Source organism: Narcine bancroftii, chromosome 2, assembly GCF_036971445.1.
Source record: "Narcine bancroftii isolate sNarBan1 chromosome 2, sNarBan1.hap1, whole genome shotgun sequence".
Taxonomy (NCBI): domain Eukaryota; kingdom Metazoa; phylum Chordata; class Chondrichthyes; order Torpediniformes; family Narcinidae; genus Narcine; species Narcine bancroftii.
This window is the reverse complement of record NC_091470.1, coordinates 32744956-32767125: the sequence shown is the minus strand read 5'-3', so window position 1 is coordinate 32767125 and position 22170 is coordinate 32744956. Positions and strand designations below refer to the sequence as shown.

The window sequence follows — 22170 nt, the reverse complement described above, 5'->3', positions numbered from 1 at the left end:
AGACATTACATTATTCATGATGCAGAATCTCAACCCCGTCTTTCTGCCTCCACATATGCTGTCTGACCAGCTGAGCTCCCTCATCAGTAAGTTTTTTTTTGGGGTTAAAAGCATTGAAAGTCCAAGTTTCAAAAGTGGAGCCTCACTCTAGTGAGTCTTTTAATTCCATGTATTAATCTGTTTAGTGGTGTGGTAAGGTAACAGGAGACATAGCTGTTAAAAAGCCAGATTTGGAGTGGTAACTATCTTTGGTTAGCTGGGGATTTGATCCTTAATCAAATTAGGAGAAGTTAGCACACGCTGCCCTCTGTTTAATAGCAAGAATGTTATCTAATATCACTGCCTTGTAATCCAAAATCATTCCATATATTTGGAATTCATAGAACAAAACACCGCAGCACAGTACAGGCCCTTCAGCTCATGATGTCGTCAGGAGCGATAGAAACCTACTCAACAATCTCAACTTTCCCTTCCTTACACCCATAACCCTCTATTTTTCTTGCATCCATGTGCCCGAGTCTTTGAAAAGTCCCTATTGCACCAGCCTCCACCACAACCCTTGGCAATACATTCGAAGTGTCCACTACTCGATGTCACGAAAAAAGTACCCTTGACGCCTCCCTTAAATTTTCCTCCCCTCATCTGATCCAGATTTCCTCTAGCGTTTGCTACTGTTGCCCCAGGATAAAGGTGCTTGCTGTCTACCCGAGATTATGCTTCTCATAATCTCGTAGATCTCTATTAAGTCACTTCTCATCCTACTTTGTACCCAAGAGAAACATTGCCTTGCATTGTCCAATTCAGGCATCGTCCTAGTAAATCTCCTCTGCACCCTCTACATTGCTCCCACATCTTTCCAGTAATGAGGGAACCAAAACTGAACACAGTATTCCAAGTGTGGTCCAACAAGAGTTTTATGGAGCTGCAATATTACCACACGAACTCATCCCCCAACTACTGAAGTCCAGTATATCAAAAGCCTTTTCAACTTTATGGTTCATCTTCAGGGCAAGACTTTCATGGAGGAAACTGAAAGTTGGGTGAGTGATCCCTTTGTTGAAATGCAATAACTTGAATGATTTGAAGCGGTGGTAGGAGGTAGGAGAGAACCAGAGGAAGATGAAGCAAGTGTGGAGCATAAAAATATACCACTGTTGAAGCACACTCACCAGGAACCTCATTTGCAATGATTGACGGAGGGTTGGACGGTGCACTTATTGGTTGGTGACTCATTAAGTGACAACACTGTGGTACAGAACTGTTCACCATGTACAGTGTGTCTGGAACATTGGACATGCGAACCATTCGTAGCCGGACAAGATCAGTCTGCTCTATCATCATCTCATCCAAAACAGCCTGCGAACAGAAATTGATCCATCATACAAGTGACTATATAATGAATAGTGACTACAAAAATGTGATCAGCTCACAACTACTATAAATTCTCAAACTTGCATTAAAGGTGAATTATAATAATTAAACTAATTATTATTTTGCTGGAAAGATTTCAGTCTAAACAATTTACTCTTCATGATCTCAAGAAACAGTTGAAGGCATGGAACATTGCAAAGACTATGAAACCAACGCGCATTCTGTGGTGTTACTGAAGACTTGCCCTCCAGAGCTAGCTGCATCTCAGGCCAAGCTGTTCCAATAGAGCTCCAGCCACCAATGGGGAAAATTGCCCAGGTATAACCTGTTCATAAAAGGATAAATCCAATCTGATTAATTACCATCCAGTCACCTCTCAAAACTGATGGAAAGCATCATCAACAGTGGCGTATTATGGCAGTTTCTCAAGCGTTTGGGTCTTGCCAAAATTTCGAAGTTCCAGAATTTATTGCGACATTATTCAAATATCAATCAATGAGTTGAATTCCAGGAAGTGAGATAACTTTATATTTTAAAAATTTGCACATTCTGCACAGTAACAGGCCCTTCCAGCCCACAAGCCTGTGCTGCCCATGTACACCCAATTAACCTATTGCTCCCGTATGTTTTGAACAGTGGGAGGAAACCAGAACACCTGGAGGAAACCCAGGCAGACACTGGAGAACATACCAACTCCTTATAGACAACGCTGGATTTGCTGTAAAAACACCGAAATGCTGGGTCTTTTCAGCATCCATAGGAGACAAAGATTTATTGCCGACATTTCAGGTCTGGTCCCTTCTTCAAGGAAGAAAAAAAAATCAGAAAAGGCAGAACGAGGATGTATCAGAAAGTCTCAGAATTCAAACAATATACAAAGTGTTAATTGGATGTGATAAGGGACAAGGTAGAATTTAGCTTGTTTGTGTGAAAGGAGACAGGGAATTGGTGGGTGGCCACAGGGAGATCCACAGTCTTGCAGCAGAGTCGAAGTGCTCAATGAAGTGATCTCCCTCAGCACCATTCAGGGCCCCAAACAGACCTGCCAAATGAAGCAACATTTCACGTGAACCTGCAGGGGATATCTACTGCATCCGGTGCTCCTGTTGTTGTCTCCTCTCCATAGGAGAGACTGGACGCAGACCAGGAGATTGTTTTGTTGAACATCTCGGCTCTGTCTGCCGCAATAGTGTGGATTTCAGTGGCATAATATCAATTTCTCTGGCTATCATTACACCCCCCCCCCCCCCCCGCCTCTTCATTCCCTGTCTCATTTTGCACAGATATGATAAATTCTACCTAGTTCCTGATCACATCCATTTAACATTCCTCCCCCATTGTTTGAATTCTGAGACTTTCTGATATCTCCTGCTTCTGCCTTTCCTGATTTTTCCTTGAAGCAGGGCTCAGGCCCGAAATGTTGGCAATATATCTTTGTCTCCTATTGTTGCTGAAAAGACCAGCTGAGTTCCTCCAGCATTTCAGTGTTTTTACTGCAATTACAATGCCTGCATCCTAACATCTTTCACTCAGCACTGGATTTGAAGCCATGTAACAGCGCTGTGCTAACCTCTTTGTCACAAAGGCAGCATTTAATAGAATGGCACCAAGAAACAGAGGTCAATGGGCATTAAAGAGAACACACTCTCATGATCAGGGGCACACCTCATATAAAAGATGATTAAAGATAAACGATCCCAATCAGGACATTATGACAGACGTTCTCAAGGCCATACCTTACGCCTAACTGCTACATCAATCAAATCAAAAAACTGCAAATGCTGCATATTTGAAATAAAGACAACTTTTCCAACAGATGATGCCTGACCTGCTGTAAAATACAGTACAACTCCAATTATCTGAAATGGTCGAATAAACCTTTTTTTGGAGAACTGACCATTAAAAAATAAGATCAGTAGCAACAGCAAATCACTTGTAACATTGTTTAAGCAACAACAAACAACAAGGCAAGGCTTTTTAAGCATTAAAATAATGTTCAATTCTCACAAAAAAAAACATGCTGGACATCTCCCCACCGAGGCCCTGCTCTTGCCCAGGAGCCCAAGGTCCCTGCTCCTGCTGGCAGCACACGTCCCCAGTTTGGTTCCGAAAAAATTCAGATAAATGAGGATTTCTGATTTGTTTTGGACATCCTAATTTATCTGAAATTTTATTTTTTTTCTCTCGGATAAATGGGGATTTTGGAGAATCCAATTTTGGATAATCAGAGTTGTATTGAGGTTAATGTTTTCGATCAAAAGACCCATCTTCGGAACCTTTCAATGGTTTGATGAAGAGTCTTTGACTGGAAAGGTAATTCAGTTTCTCCTGGCACAGATACTACCCGACCTGCTGACTTTCTAGCATTTTTACTTTATCAATCCACAACATCAGAGAGAAGGACAATGTCAGGTAATAAAGTAAAATCCCCGTTTTCTGGAATTCAAGAAACCAGCAGCTTCAAGCAACCAGTGAAAGAAATAAAGGTTTAAAAAAAAATGCTAAAATTTAAAATTGGCGCCTCCTAGTGCTCAGTTCACCAATCACGCACATGCGTGAATGATCAATGCAATCTCAAGCAACTGGAAAATTCACTTATCCAGCATCTATCATCGGTCCCAGATACCGGGGTTTTTTAAAACCATAACCTCAAACGAAAGGGAATCTTGATCTTTGAGAACATTAGGTCAGAGACCCCAATATTAATCCCTTGACCAAAACTCAACTGGACCAGCAATATGCATAATGTGGTCACAAGAGAGGGTCAGAGGCTGAGAATCTACAACAAAGAATTAGCATCCTACAAAAGCCTTTCCATCTATAAAGTACAAATCGGAAATGCAATACTCCCTTCTAGCTTGGCAAGTACAGTTGCAACAATGCTCACCTTCAAGGTAAAGCATTGATTGGAATCATATCCAACAGCACAGTAGCTGTTCACAGTAACTACAAGGTCCACTGTAGTAAATCGAAAACAATGAAGTGATGACCAGAAACTAAATAAACTTTCTTATAGATGCACAAAAGACTGGATGCAATTTATTAATTCTGATAATCTTAAGCAGGACTTCAAAGCATTAATTTACATTTGTGCCAATTGAAAAAAAATGTTACTATTTTAAACAATTCACAGCATTTTATGTACCCAGCTGTACACTGGTTTCATTTACTTAAGGCAGCCTTTCCTTTTTTTTGTGTTGTTTACTGAAGAAATTAAAGCATCAAAACTACTATTCTAAATATTACATTTAAACACTATAATTTCAGCTTTTTAAAAAACATCGCTGTTTGAGACATTTCTTAATCAATTTGATCCTCATCCAGCTCCCTCAATGGCAGAATCCTCAGGAAGCTAATCTTGTGACATTCTTATGCTCAATACTCTTCGCATGTTGAAATTACCATGATGTGTCGAGTCAATCATTAAAAATACTACTCAACTTTGAGCCCAATAACTGATGGCTAATAGTTGATACTAAATTTAATTTAATTGTTTGTCATGTGTACCAAGATACAGTGAAGAGCTTTGTTTAAGCTGATAACCATGCAAGTTAACTCATAATAATCAGGTATTGTAATACTACCTGCTGAAGAGGAGTATGATCTTGCAAAGCACATTACATTTGATCCATATATACACATCCAAGTTTGACACACGAACTACTTTTGTATAAATTTACCTTTGCCTCCTCCACATAAGGTGCAAATAAGCGTGGTTTCACATACATCCCAGAATTTTTCTGACGCAACCAAGAATAGGATTTTCCACCTTCAGCTGTTGGTAGCATATCTGATGGTGGTGTGCTAATCAACCCTCTCTTTATCTAAAGAACAAAAAAATGAAAGTATTGAATGGTATCAAATATTTCACTGGTTTACAATTCACACTTTATATTTTTCATATCTTCGGCGGCATGGTTAACATAGCAGGTAGCGCAACACTGTTACAATGCCAGCAACTAGGACTCAGGGCTCGAATCCAGTGGTGTCTGTAAGGAGTTTGTACATTCTCCTCACGTCTGGGTGCTCCAGTTTCCTCCCACCGTTCAAAAACATATGGGATTAGGTTAATTGGGCTGCGTGGGCTCGTGGGCCAGTTACTGTGCTGTATGTCTAAATTTAATGATCTTACAACATGGCAGGATATTATTTGTCCCATCAAGTCTATGTCAAGTTTTGAAGTATTGCTACTTATTTCTCTGTAACCTATTCCCTCTCACAAGCCCTCATGCTGGGCATTATTTACAATAGCCAATTGACCAATATCTGGAGGACACAGGAGAAACCTTTACGGTCAGAGAGAAATTGCATATACTCAACAATTAAATCTCCCCAACATAAAATGCAACAATTTTTAAAGATGCAATTATACTCATTGATTTTTTTTTTGTTTGCTACTACAGTGGAATAAAAATTGTTGTTTGAGAACATTACAAACACAAGAAACAAGTGTAGGAGTCGGCCATCTGGCCCAACAAGACAGCTCCACCATTCAGTAAGATGTTGGCTAATCTGGCTGTGGACTTAGCTCAAATTATCTGTCTGTTTCCCAGAACCTTCAATTCCCCTACTATTCAAAAATCTATCTGTAGTGTATATAGCAGTGGGAGAATAATACTGTATATGTTGGTGTAATTAAATTAGCATATTTTAAAATAAACCACCGTCGGCTCCTCTAACAGGCCATTTAAAGCCTGTACAGAACTGACGGCAGTTAGACTGGGCAGATGGACCCTGCGGGGGAGTGCTGAGACTGCTGTTCGTCAGCGGTTGCAAATGGCGACTGGTGTATGCTGCTAGCTTAGCTTGCTGTGCTGGAATTTTGAGGTATTTAGACAAGTTTATAATACATTTTTATTGTTTCATACAACTATTTATCCAGCTCTCCAAACACAAGTTTTAGTAGAAAAATATTTAGTGGAAGGACCATAGGAGTTATGCATGTTTTATGCTGTTCTCCAATGCTATGGTGAATATGCTAAACCACTGGAATTTTAGGTTTATACTTGCCCTGGTTTTTGGGGTGACATTTTTAAGGTTCAAATACAGCCTTATACGCCGACATATATGGTAATTCTGCCAGATGAATTAGGAACCATTACTGCCTTAACTCAAATCACCGTACTTTACTTGACTGTTACTTGTCAACCAGTCAAATTTTAAATTAAAAGACACATAGTCTGCACTTAATGGATCATTTCTTCCCTGTTAAAAGACCAGATGCCACTCTATATATTTGTTAATGGGTTGCCAGACGTCAGGATTATTAATCAAAGCATGGGAAGGCAAAAATAAATGAGACAGGAAGAACCATATGACAAAGGTACAAGTGTGTTCAGATATGGCCACCGGTTTTACTTGTACATATTGCAGCAGCTGGTGTTATTACTAGAAGCATTGGGCAAGAGGTCACCTCGCTCTCTCACCCATGAATCTGACCTTAAACATGAGCAAAATAAAAGACAAAGACGACATTGGCACAATTCAGACATTTAAAAAAAAAAATCAACCTACAGCATCATTAAGAATCTCACTGTTTGTGGGAAGGATATGATCTATGCGAATATGAGGCAGTACTGGGGACAAAATCTCTTTTAGCTCCTCTATGTCAAGATCACGTCGCTTTACACCTCGTTTGTTTACACTGTGTGCAGTTCCACTCAGCAGGTTTGGCTCTAAAACAAAAATATAAACAATAGAAAACCTTGCAATAAATATTTTTTTCCTTGGATGAGCAGAATGAAAAAAAAACAACTTACATTTAATTAGCTTCTTTAGCAGAGTAGAAATCTACCAAGACATATCCCAGAAGGATCATCAGATAACAAGCCACTAAAGGAAGCTTTAGGACTAGTGGCCAAAAGTTCTTCCCCCAAAGTGGTAAATTTAAACCAGAGAAGGAAAGAGGGATGTAGATGCTTATCTTAGGGAATTCATGAGCAAGATAAGGCATAGGATTCAATGCTGGAGTGATTTAACAGGCCAGTGTTACACTGACAGCGATGTGTGGGTGAAGGTATCGAAGAATTTGAAGGAGGAGTACCTTAATATTAAAACGTATGGAAATTAGCACGGATCAACCAGCACACAAGAGCAAAGATACCAAGAGCAGCTTAACTTTAGTTAATGCTAACAATTTTGTTCAGTAGTCAAATGGCATGCTGGTAGTTTTAAAAGAAGTGTTGCAACAGTTCAGGAAGGCGGCTCTTAAACATGGCCTTCTCTGCCATTCAATGAAGTTACAGCCGCACTGCAACCTTTCTGTATTAACACCATAATCCTCCAAGGATTAAATAAAATAGCCTATTCTCTCGATAATCGACTCTTATAGAACCACTGAATCATAGAACACGAAGCACAGAAACAGGTCCTTTTGGCCCTTCTAGTCTGTGTCGAACCATTTTTTTTTGGCCCAGTCCCCCAGACTTGCACCTACTTCATAGCCCTCCATACCTCTCCCATCCATGTACCTGTCCAAATTCTTCTTAAGTTTGAAAAGCGAGCTCACATTCACCATCTCAGCTGGCAGCTCATTCCACACTCCCATCACTCTCTGTTCCCCCTAAACTTTTCCCCTTTCATTCTTAACCCACATCCTCTGGTTTGTATCTCAGAGGGGAAAAAACCTCTCTACATTTATTCTGACTATTCCCCTCACAATTTAAAAAACCTTTATCAAATCTCCCCTCATTCTTCTACGCTCCAGGGAATAAAGACTTAACCTGTTTAACCTTTCCCTGTAACTCAGTTCATGAAGTCCAGGCAATACCATGGTAAATCTATCTTCTCTGCACTCTTTCTATTTTATTAATTTTTTTTCCTGTAGTTATGTGACCAAAACTGCACACAATACTTCAAATTTGGCCTCACCAACATCTTGTACAACTTTACCAATAACATCCCAACTCCTGTAGTCCACACATTGATTTATGAAGGCCAATATGCCAAAAGCTTTCTTTACAACCCAATCCACCTGTGACGCCACTTTCAGGGAATTATGTATCTGTATTCCCAGATCCCTCTGTCCTACCCCATTCCCCTATTTACCACGCATACCCTTTCTTGGATTTTCCTTTCAAAATTCAATACTTCACACTTGTCTGCATTAAATTCCATCTGCCATTTTTCAGCCTATTTTTCCAGCTGGTCCAGATCCCTCTACAAGCTTTGGAAATCTTCTTCACTGGCCACAACTCCTCCAAATTTAGTGCCATCTGCAAATTTGCTGATCTAATTTACCACATTATTATCCAGATCATTGATATGGATGACAAAAAACAAAGGTCCAAGCTTTGATCCCTGAAGCACACTACTAGTCACAGGCCTCCAGTCTGAGAAACAATCATCTACTACTTCTCCTCTCGGCCTTTTCCCATCCAGCCATTGTCAAATCCAGTTCACTGCTGCACCATGAATACCTAAACCTTCCTGACTAACCTCCCACGTGGGATCTAGTCAAAGGACATACATGTCCATGTATAAACCACCCACAGCCTTTCCTGTCAACTTTCCTGGTAACCTCCTCGAAAAACTCTAAGATTGGTTAAACATAGCCTACCATGCACATAGCCATGTTGACTAAACCTAATCAGTTTCTGGCTATCTAAATAATTGAATATCTGATCTCTCAGAACACCTTCTAATAATTTACCTACTATGACATCAGGCTTACTGGTCTATAATTTCCAGGATTACTTTTGGAGCCTTTTTTAAGCAATACAATGTGAGCTTCCCTACAACCATCCAGCACCACATTTTTGTAAATAAACTTTTCTGAAATAAATTTCAGAATTTCTGTAAATAAAATATTTCTGCCAGAGCCCCTGCAATTTCTGCACTAGTCTCCCATAAGGTCCAAGGGAATATCTTGTCACACCCTGGGGATTTATCCACCCTTATTTGTTTTCAGACAGCAAGCATTTCCTAGTCTTTAATCTGTATAGGTTCCATGACCTCGCTGCTTGTTTTCTTTACTTCCCACGACTCTGTGCCCGTTTCCTGAGTGAATACTAATGGAAAAAATCATTTAGGATCATACAAAGCCGACCACTCAGAACTTCAAAGGATCCAATTTTGTCCCTTACTATCCTTTTGCTCTTAATATACCTGTAGAAACCTTTGAATTTTCCTTCACATGGTCTGCCAATGCAACCTCATATCTTTTAGCCTTCCTTGAGGTTTATCTTGCAATTTTTGTACAATGCCTATACTTGCTACACACCAGATCCAGATCCCTAATATCCCTCGAAAACCAAGGTTCCCTATGCCTTCTAACCTTGCCTTTAATCCTGACAGGAACATAAAAACTCTGTACTCTCAAAATTTCACCTTTAAAGATCCTCCACTTACCTTGAAAATCCTTGCCTAAAAATAACTTGTCCCAATCCACACATTTCAGATCTTTCTCATTTCCTCAACATTAGCCTTCCTCTAAGTTAGAATCTCAACCCGAGCCCTAGACCTATTCTTCTCCATAACTAACTTGAAACTAATGGCATTAGGATCACTGGACCCAAAATGTTCCCGACACATACTTCTGCCACCTGTCCTATCTTGTTTCCTAACAGGAGACCAGTATTGCCCTCTATCTATATATTGATTTAGAAAACTTAACTGAACACATTTGACAAACTTCATGCCATCCAGCCCCTTTACAGTATGGGAGTCCCAATCAATATGTGGAAAAGTAAAATCTCCTACTATCACAACCTTGTTTCCTGCAGCAAATCTATAGATTTTCTCTTCCAATTCAACCTGTAATTATAGGTTGCACAAATCTATCTTCCACACTACTGATGTTTCTATCGTTGACCCAATCTTTACATTTATTCCATTTCCATCCAATTTCTTGAATCATATCATTAATATGGTCAATCTCAGCAATGTTCTCTGCCAACAACAATGCTCATTTTCTCTTTTTTAAAAATTATATTTAATAACTTTTGGAAATCACAAATTATGTTTAATGAAACACAATGATTAAAAAAGTGATTAATAATTTTACTAGATGCTTCTCACCTCTCTCTGCCATCTGTTTGATGAGCTGATGCTCTCCCCATTTGTTCATGTATTTCAGGATATCTTGCTCACTAGCCTTATAAATAAAATAGTAAAAGGTCAAAAATTGAGATGAACAAAAAAAGAAATTATCTTGACCAATCTGAAACCTCAGATTAGCATTGCATACAATATACATAATAAATTCTTTCTAGCTAAATTTTTTTTTAAATGGAAGCGCTGTCATACTAAACCACAGTCATAAGTGTAAAGCGAGTAGAGAAGGGGGATCTCTGATGCTCCACAGCTGTTGGAGATTGTGGAGAGACCTTCTTGCCAATCTGCACAGATTGAGGTTTGGAAATGCAGGAACCAGTTACACACAGAGGGGTACTGAGGCCCAGGTTTTAGAATTTGCTGATCTGTTTTGAGGGGACGATGATGGTGTTGAATGCCTAATTGTAATCAATAAAGAGTATCCTGATATATGTATCTTTCCTGTCCAGGTGTTCCATGGTTTTGTGAAGAGCCAATGAGATGGCATCTGCTGTAGGTCTATTGCTGCAGTAGGCAAATTAGAACTGATCCAGGTCAACAATGCCATCTACAATTTGCTGACGATACCACGGTAGTTAAAAAGGGGCCAATGAGTCAGCATACAGGAGGAAGATTGAAAACCTGACTGAATAGTGTATTAACAGCAACATCCTACTCAATGTCACCAGAACCAAGGAGCTAATTATAGACTTTAGGAAGGGAAAACTAGAAGTATACTGTATGATCCAGTGATCATTGGGGAAATCAGAGGTCAAGAGTGTGAACGAATTTAAATTCCTGGGAGTCACCATCTCGGAAGATCTATCCTGGGCCCATCACACTAATGTCATCATGAAGAAAGTACGTCAGCACGTCTACTCTTCAGAAGTCGCAGAGGTTTGGTATAACATCAGAAACTTGGCAAACTTCTCAGATGTGTCATGGAAAGTATGCTGACCAGCTGCATCACAGCCTGGTAGAGGGGCACCTATACCAGGAAAGCTCTGCAAAAAGTAATGGATATCGACCACTACATCTCAGGCAAAACTCTCCTCACCATAGAGAACCTCTACATGGAACGTTGCCACCTGAGAGCAGCAGCAATCAAGGATACACACTACCCAAGATGCCGTTGCTGCCATCAGGAAAGAGGTATTGATGCCATAAGACCAGTACCAACATATTCAGGAACAGTTGCTACCCCTCCACTATCAGACTCATACACAACAAACTGAATTAAAGACTCATTTAAGTTCTCTTACTTGGAACATTATTTATTACTGAATATTTTATTTTTCTACATTGCAGTTTGTTTACATTCCTTTCTTTTGTATTCTGCCTGGCCCATAGGGAAAAAAAAATTCAGGGCTGTATGTGATGTCATTACAAACTGTGTCAATAAATCTGAACTTGGAAATCATTTATCCATTTGCCAAAGGATCAAATGACAAATTCAGATATGATTCTTTCACTGTCATTGGTGTGAGCCTCTCCTGATATTACCTCCTCTCCACAGTAAGGTATTTGAGGTGAAGAAATTTTTTTTTGTCGTATACACAAGTACACCAAAAATCTTACTTGCTGCAGTCATACAGGTATCACAATATGCAAAGGCAAAAATGTTAAAGAATAAATATTCATGATTGCTGTTAGTACAAGAAAAAAATGTGATATTTCAGTAGTTCAGACAAATCCTTTGGTGCTCCCAGAACAGCTTACAGTTAGGTTAGCAGTTAGGTTCAAGTGCCTTATAATTGTTAGAAAGAAAACTGTTCTTGACAGAGGCACTGGACCTCAGGTTTCTGTACCTTCTGCCTAAAGGTAATAGCGAAAATAGATTGTGACCAGGGTGATCATTTTTAGTTTTTAGAGTTTAAATGAATATATTTTTACAATGGGCCATTCTAAACTAACCAGTGTTAATCTCATAAAATGCACATAAGTGGTATACAAGATATTTATATTTAAAGAAAGCATTAGCTATCTTCAATCCTAGATGTGAAACTAACAAGCATATTTAAGTTTCAAATCAAAATATGTCTCTCCAAAATCATTAAAATATTTTGCCATTAAAAGTAGTCGAGCAACTTATTAGTTAAAATATTACAACTTACATTGAATGTAACCTGCACTTGAAGGCATCTTCCATTTGTTCAATAAGTGGAATAATGAGAAGCAAAAGCGTTCCTGATAATACCTTTTAACAATTCTGTTAACATTCATATATTGTGCTTAAGATTAGACAAATAAACTTCAACAAGCAAAACCTAGTTTCACATTTGACATAGAAATCAAGCACCAAGTTTTCCATTTCCTATATCACATCTTTCTAAGACTGAAGTTGTGAATTTGTCCAGTTTTGTACATTGTGACCATTTTCCAAATGGATCTGTACATGAAACAACTAACTACTGAATTATAAATCCATTAAAATATATATATTTTCTCAATCTGGGTCAAAAAAAAAGCCAATACCTGCAAATAGTCTGACTGAAGGACAACAGGCAAGTGCTCCATGCTGAGCTCAAAGAATACATCGGAGATCATGACTGAAGTGAACTCCTCACACAAGAAATTAATTGCCTGTCGGTAAACCCATTTTGAGCCATAAGGCTGTGAACTCCACTTCAGAATGGAAATCACTGTGTCGAGGGAGATGCTCTCCATCACAATATCTTCACACCCTGTGAAAATATATACATTATTTTTAGTGTAGGCAGAGTTGTACAATTCTTTGATAAAAATCCTTAGCTATCATAGAAGATAGAATAATAACACAATACAGACACTTCAGCCCTCAATATTCCTACCTAAAAAAAAGTACTAAACCCTCCCTACTCCATAACCCTCTATTTTCCTTTCATCCATCTGTTTGTCTAAGTCTCTTAAATGCCCCCAGCGTTGCAGTCTCCACCACTATCCCCGGCAAGGCATTCCAGGCACCCACAACTCTGTGTTTATGAGGAAAAAAAAGAACCCCCCCCCCCACACCCCAATATCTCCCCTAAACTTCCCTCCCTTAAATTTGTACATGTGTCCTCTGGTGTTTGCTGATCCTGTCCAAGGGAAACTGGCGCTGGCTGTCCACCCTATCTATGCCTCTCATAAACTTGTAGACCTCTATGAAGTCTCCTCTCATCCTTCTACACTCCAAAGTGAAAAGTCCCAGCTCTGCTAACCTTGCCTTATATGACTTATTTTCCAATCCAGACAACATTCTGGTAAATCTCCTCGCACCCTCTCCATAGCTTCCACATCCTTCCTATAATGAGGTGACTAGAACTGAACAGAGATTTGTAGTTGTAACATGAACTCTCTACCCCTGAATTCAATCCCCCTATTAATGAATCCCAGCATCCCATAGGCCTTCTTAATTACCCTAACAACCTGTGTGGTGACCTTGAGGGATATATGGATTTGGACCCCAAGGTCCTTCTGTTCATCCACTCTCTTAAGTAACTGACCATTAACCCTGTACTCAGCCTTCTGATTCTTTCTTCCAAAATGCATCACCTCACTCTTATCCAGATTAAAATCCATCTGTACCTTTTCTGCCCAACTCTGCATCCTGTCTATATCCTCTTGTAACCTTCGACTACCCTCAGCTCCATCCAGAACTCCTCCAACCTTCATATCTTTCCGCCTGCCTCTTCACCCAGGTCATTTATAAAAATCACAAAGAGCAGGGATCCCAGAACAGATCCCTGCCACACACCACGAGTCACCGACTCCAGACAGAATACTTTCCTTCCACTACTACTCTGCTTTCTTCCGACGAGCCAATTTTTTATCCATACAGCCAAAATTCCACTGATCCCATGCCTCATGACTTTCTGGACGAGTCTCTCATGGTTCACCTTGTCAAATGCCTTACATGTAGACCACATCTACTGCCCTACCATCATTAATTTTTTTTGTTACCTCATCAAAAATCTCAATTAGACTTGTGAGGCATGATCTTCCCTTCACAAAGTTACACGGATTATCCTTGAGTAGACTATACTTCTCCAAATGCTCAAATCCTATCCTTAAGAATCCTCTCAATTAGTTTGTTCACCACTGATGTAAGACTCACCAGTCTATAATTCCCAGGATTCTCCCTATTACCTTTTTTTAAACAAAGAGAGTACATTTGGCATTCTCCAATCCTCCAGCACCTCCCCTGCAGCCAAAGATCATAGCTACTGCCCCAACTAGCTCTTCCCTCACTTCCCACAGCAGCCTGGGGTATTTTGCGTCCAGCCCCGGGAACTTATCAAACTTGATGTTTTTAAGAAGATTCAACATCCCTATCCTTGAGAAGAGTAAGGAGGGATAACTATATTTGAGGAAGAATAGAAAATAATATGGAGGTACCAATCAAAATGTGTCCGTTCACAGAAATGGAGGGAGAAATGGGAAAAACCTGAGAAGATATTTTATTACACCCTCTCAGATATCCCATTATGATAATAACCTCCCTGTTTGCTGGAGAAATTGTGGAAATCAAAATGCAAACTAATACCATATTTTTTGGGACTGCCCTGTTATCAAAGATTATTGGAATGGGATACACAATGGCCTACAAGACATTTTTAAATGCGAAACACCCTTAGAATGTAAGAACATATATTTTGGGTGTACACCTCAAGAATGGTTGAAAAGAGATAAATATTTAATGAATATACTGCCAGTGGCTAATAAAAAGACTCTTACCAGGAAATGGTTATCACAGGAGAGCCCAACTTTAAACGCATGGAAGGAAATTATAATGGACATTTATAAAATGGAGAAGATAACAGCATCTGTTAATTATAAATTGGAACAATTTGATTCATGCTGGGAAAAATAGTTTAACTACATAATACTTCATAGGCTTGATCTTATTCTTACAAATCAATGATTATGATGTAAAAGAAAAAGATCACCCCTACTTGTATATCGTTTTCTTCTTTTTCTTATTCTGTCTTTCTTCTTCTCTTTATAAGTGTATACCTCAGATAAATATTAGGAGGAAAGTTGCAGCAGATAAGAATATGAGATTAATACTGTATGTATCTGAGATATATCTTATGGAAATGTTTGTTTAAACTTAATTAAAAAAATTAAAAACTCTTAGCCATCCAAGGACATGACACAAAAAATATTATTAAAAAAATTACTCAGAACTAATACACAAGTGACCATTTGGGTTTTGGAACAGCTATTTAATTAGTCCCTCTCTTCTGCTTTTCCATGCAACTATGCACATGCATTTCCATCTTTAAATCACTTCTGAAAATGACTGTTGAATCTGCTTCCATCCCCTTTCAAGCTGTACATTCCCGATTGTGAGAGAGACAAAAAAAAGTCTCCATCGTCAGACGACCTCAATCATCTGCTACCAAAAAGAGACATACCACAGTGATACCAAACACTGCATCAATCTCCCCTCACCTTTAGTTCTGACTTTTCATCAAACATTCTTTTCCAACTTATTTTACACCTTTTCCAAGGCCTTGCCATCATTTAAATGTGTGGCTCAGGATCAAATACAATACTCCAAAAAGGCCCTACATGGCACTTAATATTATTCACAGATCTTTAAACACTGATCAATTTAGTTCCACAATCCAGACGTACTCTGTATGTGATATGTTCAGAGTAAATTGAATTCAGCAAATCAAACATTGTTTATGACAAGTTAAAGGTAGAACCTAAGCCACCAAAATGATATAGGAGCAGAAGTAGGCCATTTGGCCCATGGAGTCCGCTCCGCTATTCCATTCCATCATGAGCTGATCCATTCTCCCACTCAGCCCCTTTACCCTACTTTATCCTCGTAACCTTTGATACCCAATGGATTATCCACCGTCTATCACTGTGAAACTCGGCTAGATTTAATAAAAGGATACTTCACACTTCAAATGTCATCCTTGGGTTGCCAAATGAAATAGCAGTAGCATTCAAAGAAATAACATAGTAACAAGCAGTAAAATAACTTTACTAAAGTAATCAATCAAGTTTGTGAGGTGGACAAAAGAGTTTAGACAAAGCACTAAAGAACAATCTGGTAAAAAAACAATGCAGGGAAGACCAAAGAGAAGCAAAGAATATGGCATGTTAGTTGGCTCCAAAAAGGATGGAGAAGAAGAAATTGATGTTAGCTTTTTGTGTCACTCTACTTTAATGCCCAAAATTGGCAAATGTGTGTTACTAAAATAGATTTGGCATTTCATTGTAATCAACTGTACTCTATTCAACCAAATTGGATCCAAGTTTTGAAACATTTTGAAAATATGACCAAAAAAAAGAGAAAAGAATCAGAAACACTTCAAAAAGGTTATTCATGCATCTGGTTTCAATTCCTTTCAGTCGGAGCATTTGCTGCATCAATTACTCTTTGCATCTGGTCCTTTAGTAAGATAATCTCTCATAATTCTGAACTCCAGACAACAGGCCAAACCAGGTCTTTATGCCAGGTATTAACTTTTTGTATAGGACATTACTGAATACCTTTTTGAAATACAAATTATACTTTATCAACTGGATCCTTCCTATCCTGCTTGTGAGTTACACCCTCAATTAATTCTTACAAATTATCAAATATATTTTCCCTTTCATAAAACAAAGCTAAGCCTCGATACTACTCCGATATTAATGGACTATCTGCAAGTGCCTGAAGTAAGCTGATGAAAATTTCCCTGTTTTTCTCCAGTCATCATTATTATTTTATATTCCTCTTCCCTTTGCCACTTTTTTTCCTACTATTTTGGAACACTTCGGTTAAAAAAAAGTCGCAAAATGCCTTTTTCTTTTTCCACATTACTAATTCCCTCTCTTCCTTCACCTCCCCCACCTCTAAATCAAGACAATCAATGAACCAGCATTTACTTTGTCACTCTTTTGAAAATCTTAGAATCTCTAATAGCTACTTTTAAATTCCTTGCAAAGTTCCAGTAAACCTACTTTTGAGAGTTTTATTTTGTTGATTTCTTAAGTTTGCCCAAACCTCAAGCCTACATTTATTCTTCATAATATTATTAGACTTCTCTTTAAATCTAATCTGTTCAAAGTGAAAGGAGGAAAGTTTAGGGAGACATCAGGGGTAATTTCATGCACAAAGAGTTGTGGGTGCCTGGAATGCCTTGCCAGGGATGGTGGTGGAGGTTGGAACTCAGACAGGTACATGGACAAAAGAAAAATAGAGGGTTACTTTTTTTTGGTGGGACTAAATAGGTCAGCATAACATTGAGGGCTGAAGGGCCTGTACTATGCTGTAATGTTCTATGTAATACTATTCTTAAATTCTTCAAGTATCTACAAAGTGATTAAATATTCCATTTGGGTCCACAGAACAAGCTGCAACTGTTACTCCTTTCCCCACTATTGCTTTCAGCTTTGTACAAGAGAGACTCCAATAAGAGGGCTTACATTGCCCAAGTGATAACATGAATTGCTGAACGTTTTATTATCAATGGACACAGCAGTGGAAATCGTTCTCTTAACTGCAATAGGAAGAACAGGTTTCAGGTTAACTAGTGGTTCAGAAGCAATTTACTTGTTTGTTAAACTGATGTTCCCAGAATTCCAGGACAGCTCACAAAGTAGAATTCCAAAAAAGAGATGGGACTTTTGAATGCAATGCAAATCTTTCTAATTATTTGAAGGTGACAAGCTGATCTTTACAGAAAACTGAACAATTTTGGAGAATCTCCTCCTCCCCTCCAACTCTTGAAATAGGAAAGCAATGCAGAATTGTCTGTTCATCCATATTTAAAAAAAAGATTCTCCACAAGAAAATTATGTGTCTCCCTTCAAAAACAAATATCTAAACTTCAAAATATATTCCTGCAGTTTTAAAGTACTATAACTGAGCTTAATGCAATTTACAACTCAGATTTTTACCATTTTAGATGAGAAAACAGCAAAAAATTGCTTGCCTAATGAAAATATTTTAATAACCTATTTTATCTAGTTTATAAATGAATCTGATATTCTTTAAAAAAAGTTCAAAATTATGGAATAAAAATTAACAGATGCACCAAAATTGAACTTTTGATTTTTATGGCAAAGCCTAACACAGCGTTTACTTCTAAATCCTCAGCACCCATTGCCTCATCTTTATCACGGATGTTTGATCTTTATAAAAAATACATACCCCATTAGAAATGTCTTTTTTTAAATGCAGAACCCTCCCACCAACATTTTCCTCTGCTTGGTGGAGCTCGTTCTTGCCCGTAGCAACTTCTTTGAGTTTTTCTCAATTTCTCCAAATCCAGGATGTAGTCATCGGTACAAGTATGGCCCAAGTGAGGCCTGCTATAGAAAATACCCAGTTCCAATCCTTTTCGGTACCACTCCCCTATTCTTTCTCTGCTACATTGACAACCGAATTGGTACCCATGCAGAACTTGAAAATTTACTTGGACTGTTTCTGGAACCTCCCTCACTTGTCTAGGCCTCTCTGAATTCATCTCAGGATATGTATTATCCTCAATCACCGACTACAAATACACAGAATATAACTATCCATACTACATCTATTCCCACCTCGTCTACCTTTCTCCCAGTTCCTCTTTCACTTTAGTTCCCAGGATGAGGCCTTCCACTCCAATTAATCGAAAATTCCCTTTCTTTGCGAAACTTGGCTTCCCCAATGTATCTCCTCCATTACGCTCACCTCCTCCATTTCACACACTTCTGCTTTCACCCTATTTCCCTCCAGAGAGTCCCCTTGATTCTCACTTTTCACCCCACCAATCTCCATATCATCCTTTGGCACTTACAGCAACATCAACCACCAGTCACATTTTCCTTTTCTCACCCCTTTCTGTTTATCATAAGGATCATTCTCTCAGTGACTCTATGGTTGCCTCTTTACTCCCCACTGGCACTTACAGCTACAACTGCAGAAAGTGTACAACCTCTCTCTGGATCTCACCTTCAATTCCATCCAGGGCTATAAACAAAGCTTCCAGATAGGAGGAACTTTACATGTACATTGTCCAACATTAATCTATTGCATTCGGTGTGCTCGATGTGGCCTCTTCTACATCAGTGAGACCAAATGTAGATTGGGTGAGCGCTTCATAGACGACCAGCAACTTAGAATTCCCAGTTACCTACCATTTTAATTCCCTTCGCCATTCGCACACAGATATCTCTGCCCTGAGTCTCACCCATTATGAGGGTGACGCTAAACATAAACTTTGAGGAGCAGTATGTTATTTTTCTCCAAGGTAGCTATATGTCTCTTCTCCTATTTGTCTCTCTACCTCTCCCACCTTCATTTATTAATTCTTGGCCCCTCCCCAGACACTCCTCTATTTATGCTTTCCATCTACCCTTTCCAATTTAATCTTGAGAGTCCTGAGCTGAAAGATTGATCGACAATTTCTCTCCATGGATGTGGCCTGCTCCCTATTTGTTTACATATTTACTTTGTCTTTTTGTTGCAATCAGGCTTATTTATCTCCAAAAAGTGGAGAATAAAATGCACATGCAAACCCACCTTGAGCAAGCATGTTGAATTCCAGAAAAAGAGCTATGTGGTAAAGTTCCATTGCTTCTTCAGCTCTTGACATGTTTCCTTTTCCTGCAACCATTGCTTGGACTTCACTTAGGCTCCCCACAGATGGATTGCAATGTAGTACAAGAGACAAATCCACAAGATCAGTATACATACAATGTAAAATTACTTTTGCATATTTCTTTGGAATGATAGACTCGTCAAGTATGATTCTAGTTGGCGTTTGAAGAGTTCGGTCTATTATTTCTTCGCCAGTCCTTATGCGTCTTTGGAGAAGATTTCTGAAAAATGGGGAACGTGCAGAGAGAACAGCCTTATGCCCACAGAGATCCTCCTCCAAACAACCTGAAGTTCTTCCAAATGCTTCCACTAATTCTGAATCGGATGAAAAGCCAAGAATAGCATCATAATAGCACATGCTATCAAAAAGTTCTCGCAAATCCACATCCAGTGAATTCGGGGTTCCGAATTCTTCTGTGAGCTGTACCAGGATGTCAACATTTTGGAATCTCGAGTCCTCTATTCCCAACTCTCCGGTGTACAGGTACTGCAATAGTGCTGAAAACATAGGCAAATCTATTCCAGCTGTGTTAATGTCCATCATAATCTCAGCTCCATATTCAGGTGATGATGAAAGCAGCCTCTTAAAAAAGGGACATCGAGCAGTCAGAATGGCACGATGGACTGGAAAACAAGCATCTTGGAACATTAAATCAACATCAGTGCAATACTTGTATTCGTAAAGATCTGCTAGGTCTCTTTGCAAGGTCCGTGCATCTGGTCGTGCCAGATTACCTTGCAATGAAAGTTCCTTTAAAGCTGCAGTGCCTTCATATTCTTCCACTAATGCATTTACATCTCTTACATCCCACCCAGAGAGCAGCTCCCGCATCTGCTTCGCATGATCAGCAGAGCGATTAGATTTGCGCCTTTTTATAAATTTCCTTTTCAGTGTTGCAAGCCCAGAACTCTTTTTCTTTTTGTCTTGTGGTTTCTCATGGCTATGTTCAAGGCTATATAATTTTGATTCACATCCATATCCTTGATGCAAGTAGGAGGATGTTCCTGTGCAATGAAACCAAAAATACATGTCGTGCTTAGGTGCCAGGTGCCAAATTTTTCTTCTTTTAAATTAATAAATCAGTTACTTTGAAATCTACTAAAAATATCAAAGGAGACGAACTTGTTCCTTTTTTTTTGGGTAGTCAATTTCATCACATAGTTTGTTGCAGTTGAAATGACTGTTAATCTCACCTCTGCTCATCAGTAGCCTATTGCAAGGTCATTGAATTTTCTTTGGTGCTTGAAAATAATATTTTAATCAGCAAACTATTCAACTATTGGCAAGTACTTTACACACATGGACGTTGGAACATGCCCTTTGTCAAATCATCACAGAAATGTCTTTCGTTCCCTCAATTAAATGATCATCCTGAAATCTAACATCAATGTTTTTTGAATGAATTTATCACAAATATATATTGCAGTATTAAAACTATGCGGCGCAGTTAACGTAGCACAGTTAGCGTAGCACTACCACTAAGTCAGATGGAAAGTTACATGTTAAACTTATCCATAAAATTTTCAGGACCATAATTGGATCCAGACAGCACAACTTACCTATGAATGTCTGTTGAGCCTGCGAATTTCCTCCTACCCTCTGAGAGAAAGAGTGAGGGTAGTTAGATGCATTAACACCCATTTTCAGGTCAAACAATGCAACATCCTGGCAGTCAATTCATCCGCTACAAATTCCAGAATCGTATGTTGGTCATCACCTTTAGAGCTGCCCTCTCTGTGGTTTGTTCAGCCATTTCTGAAAACATTCAAAATAAAAGTAACAGGAGATAATGAAACAAAGAAATACAAATTAAGAGCAATATTTCTTTATTTTGTAAATGCAAGGTAAACCAGGAAACTAATGTAGGCAATCAAGAAGTCTGCATACAATGAAAAACGAGAGCAACACTAAGAATACAGTATACTCAAAATGACAATAACACCATTTACAAATTTGCCGATGATACCACAATAGTGGGTTGTACAAAGGACAAGGATTAGTTAGCAAACAGGAGGGAGAAAGAAAACTTGGATGAATAGTGCACCAACAACAACCTTACACTCAATGTCACCAAAACTAAGGAGCTAGTTGTTGACTTTAAGGAAAGAAGTCAGAGGTATTCAATCTAGTGATCATTGGGGAGATCAGAGGTGGAGAGGGTGAACAAATTTAGGTTCTTGGGAGTCACTATCTCAGAGGATCTTTCCTGGACCCA

The 22170-nt window shown here is 38.8% G+C and overlaps 1 protein-coding gene across 5 annotated transcripts in view; it reads right to left on the bottom strand.

Annotated features, from left to right (window-relative positions):
* Positions 1–22170, bottom strand: part of btbd7 (BTB (POZ) domain containing 7) — a 44951-nt gene that overhangs the window by 7063 nt on the left and 15718 nt on the right. For 4 of the 5 annotated variants that reach the window (XM_069916211.1, XM_069916209.1, XM_069916210.1 and 1 more), the window contains 7 exons: positions 21515–21710; positions 19877–20959; positions 12880–13088; positions 10390–10465; positions 6886–7046; positions 5052–5195; positions 1170–1356 (listed from right to left, as the gene is read on the bottom strand). In XM_069916211.1, the coding sequence (XP_069772312.1) occupies positions 1170–1356; positions 5052–5195; positions 6886–7046; positions 10390–10465; positions 12880–13088; positions 19877–20959; positions 21515–21596 (1942 nt within the window). In that variant the 5' untranslated portion in view covers positions 21597–21710. Of the gene's footprint in view, positions 1–1169; positions 1357–5051; positions 5196–6885; positions 7047–10389; positions 10466–12879; positions 13089–15099; positions 15189–19876; positions 20960–21514; positions 21711–22170 lie in introns of those variants that run through there. The other variant, XR_011351109.1, reaches the window with a different exon arrangement.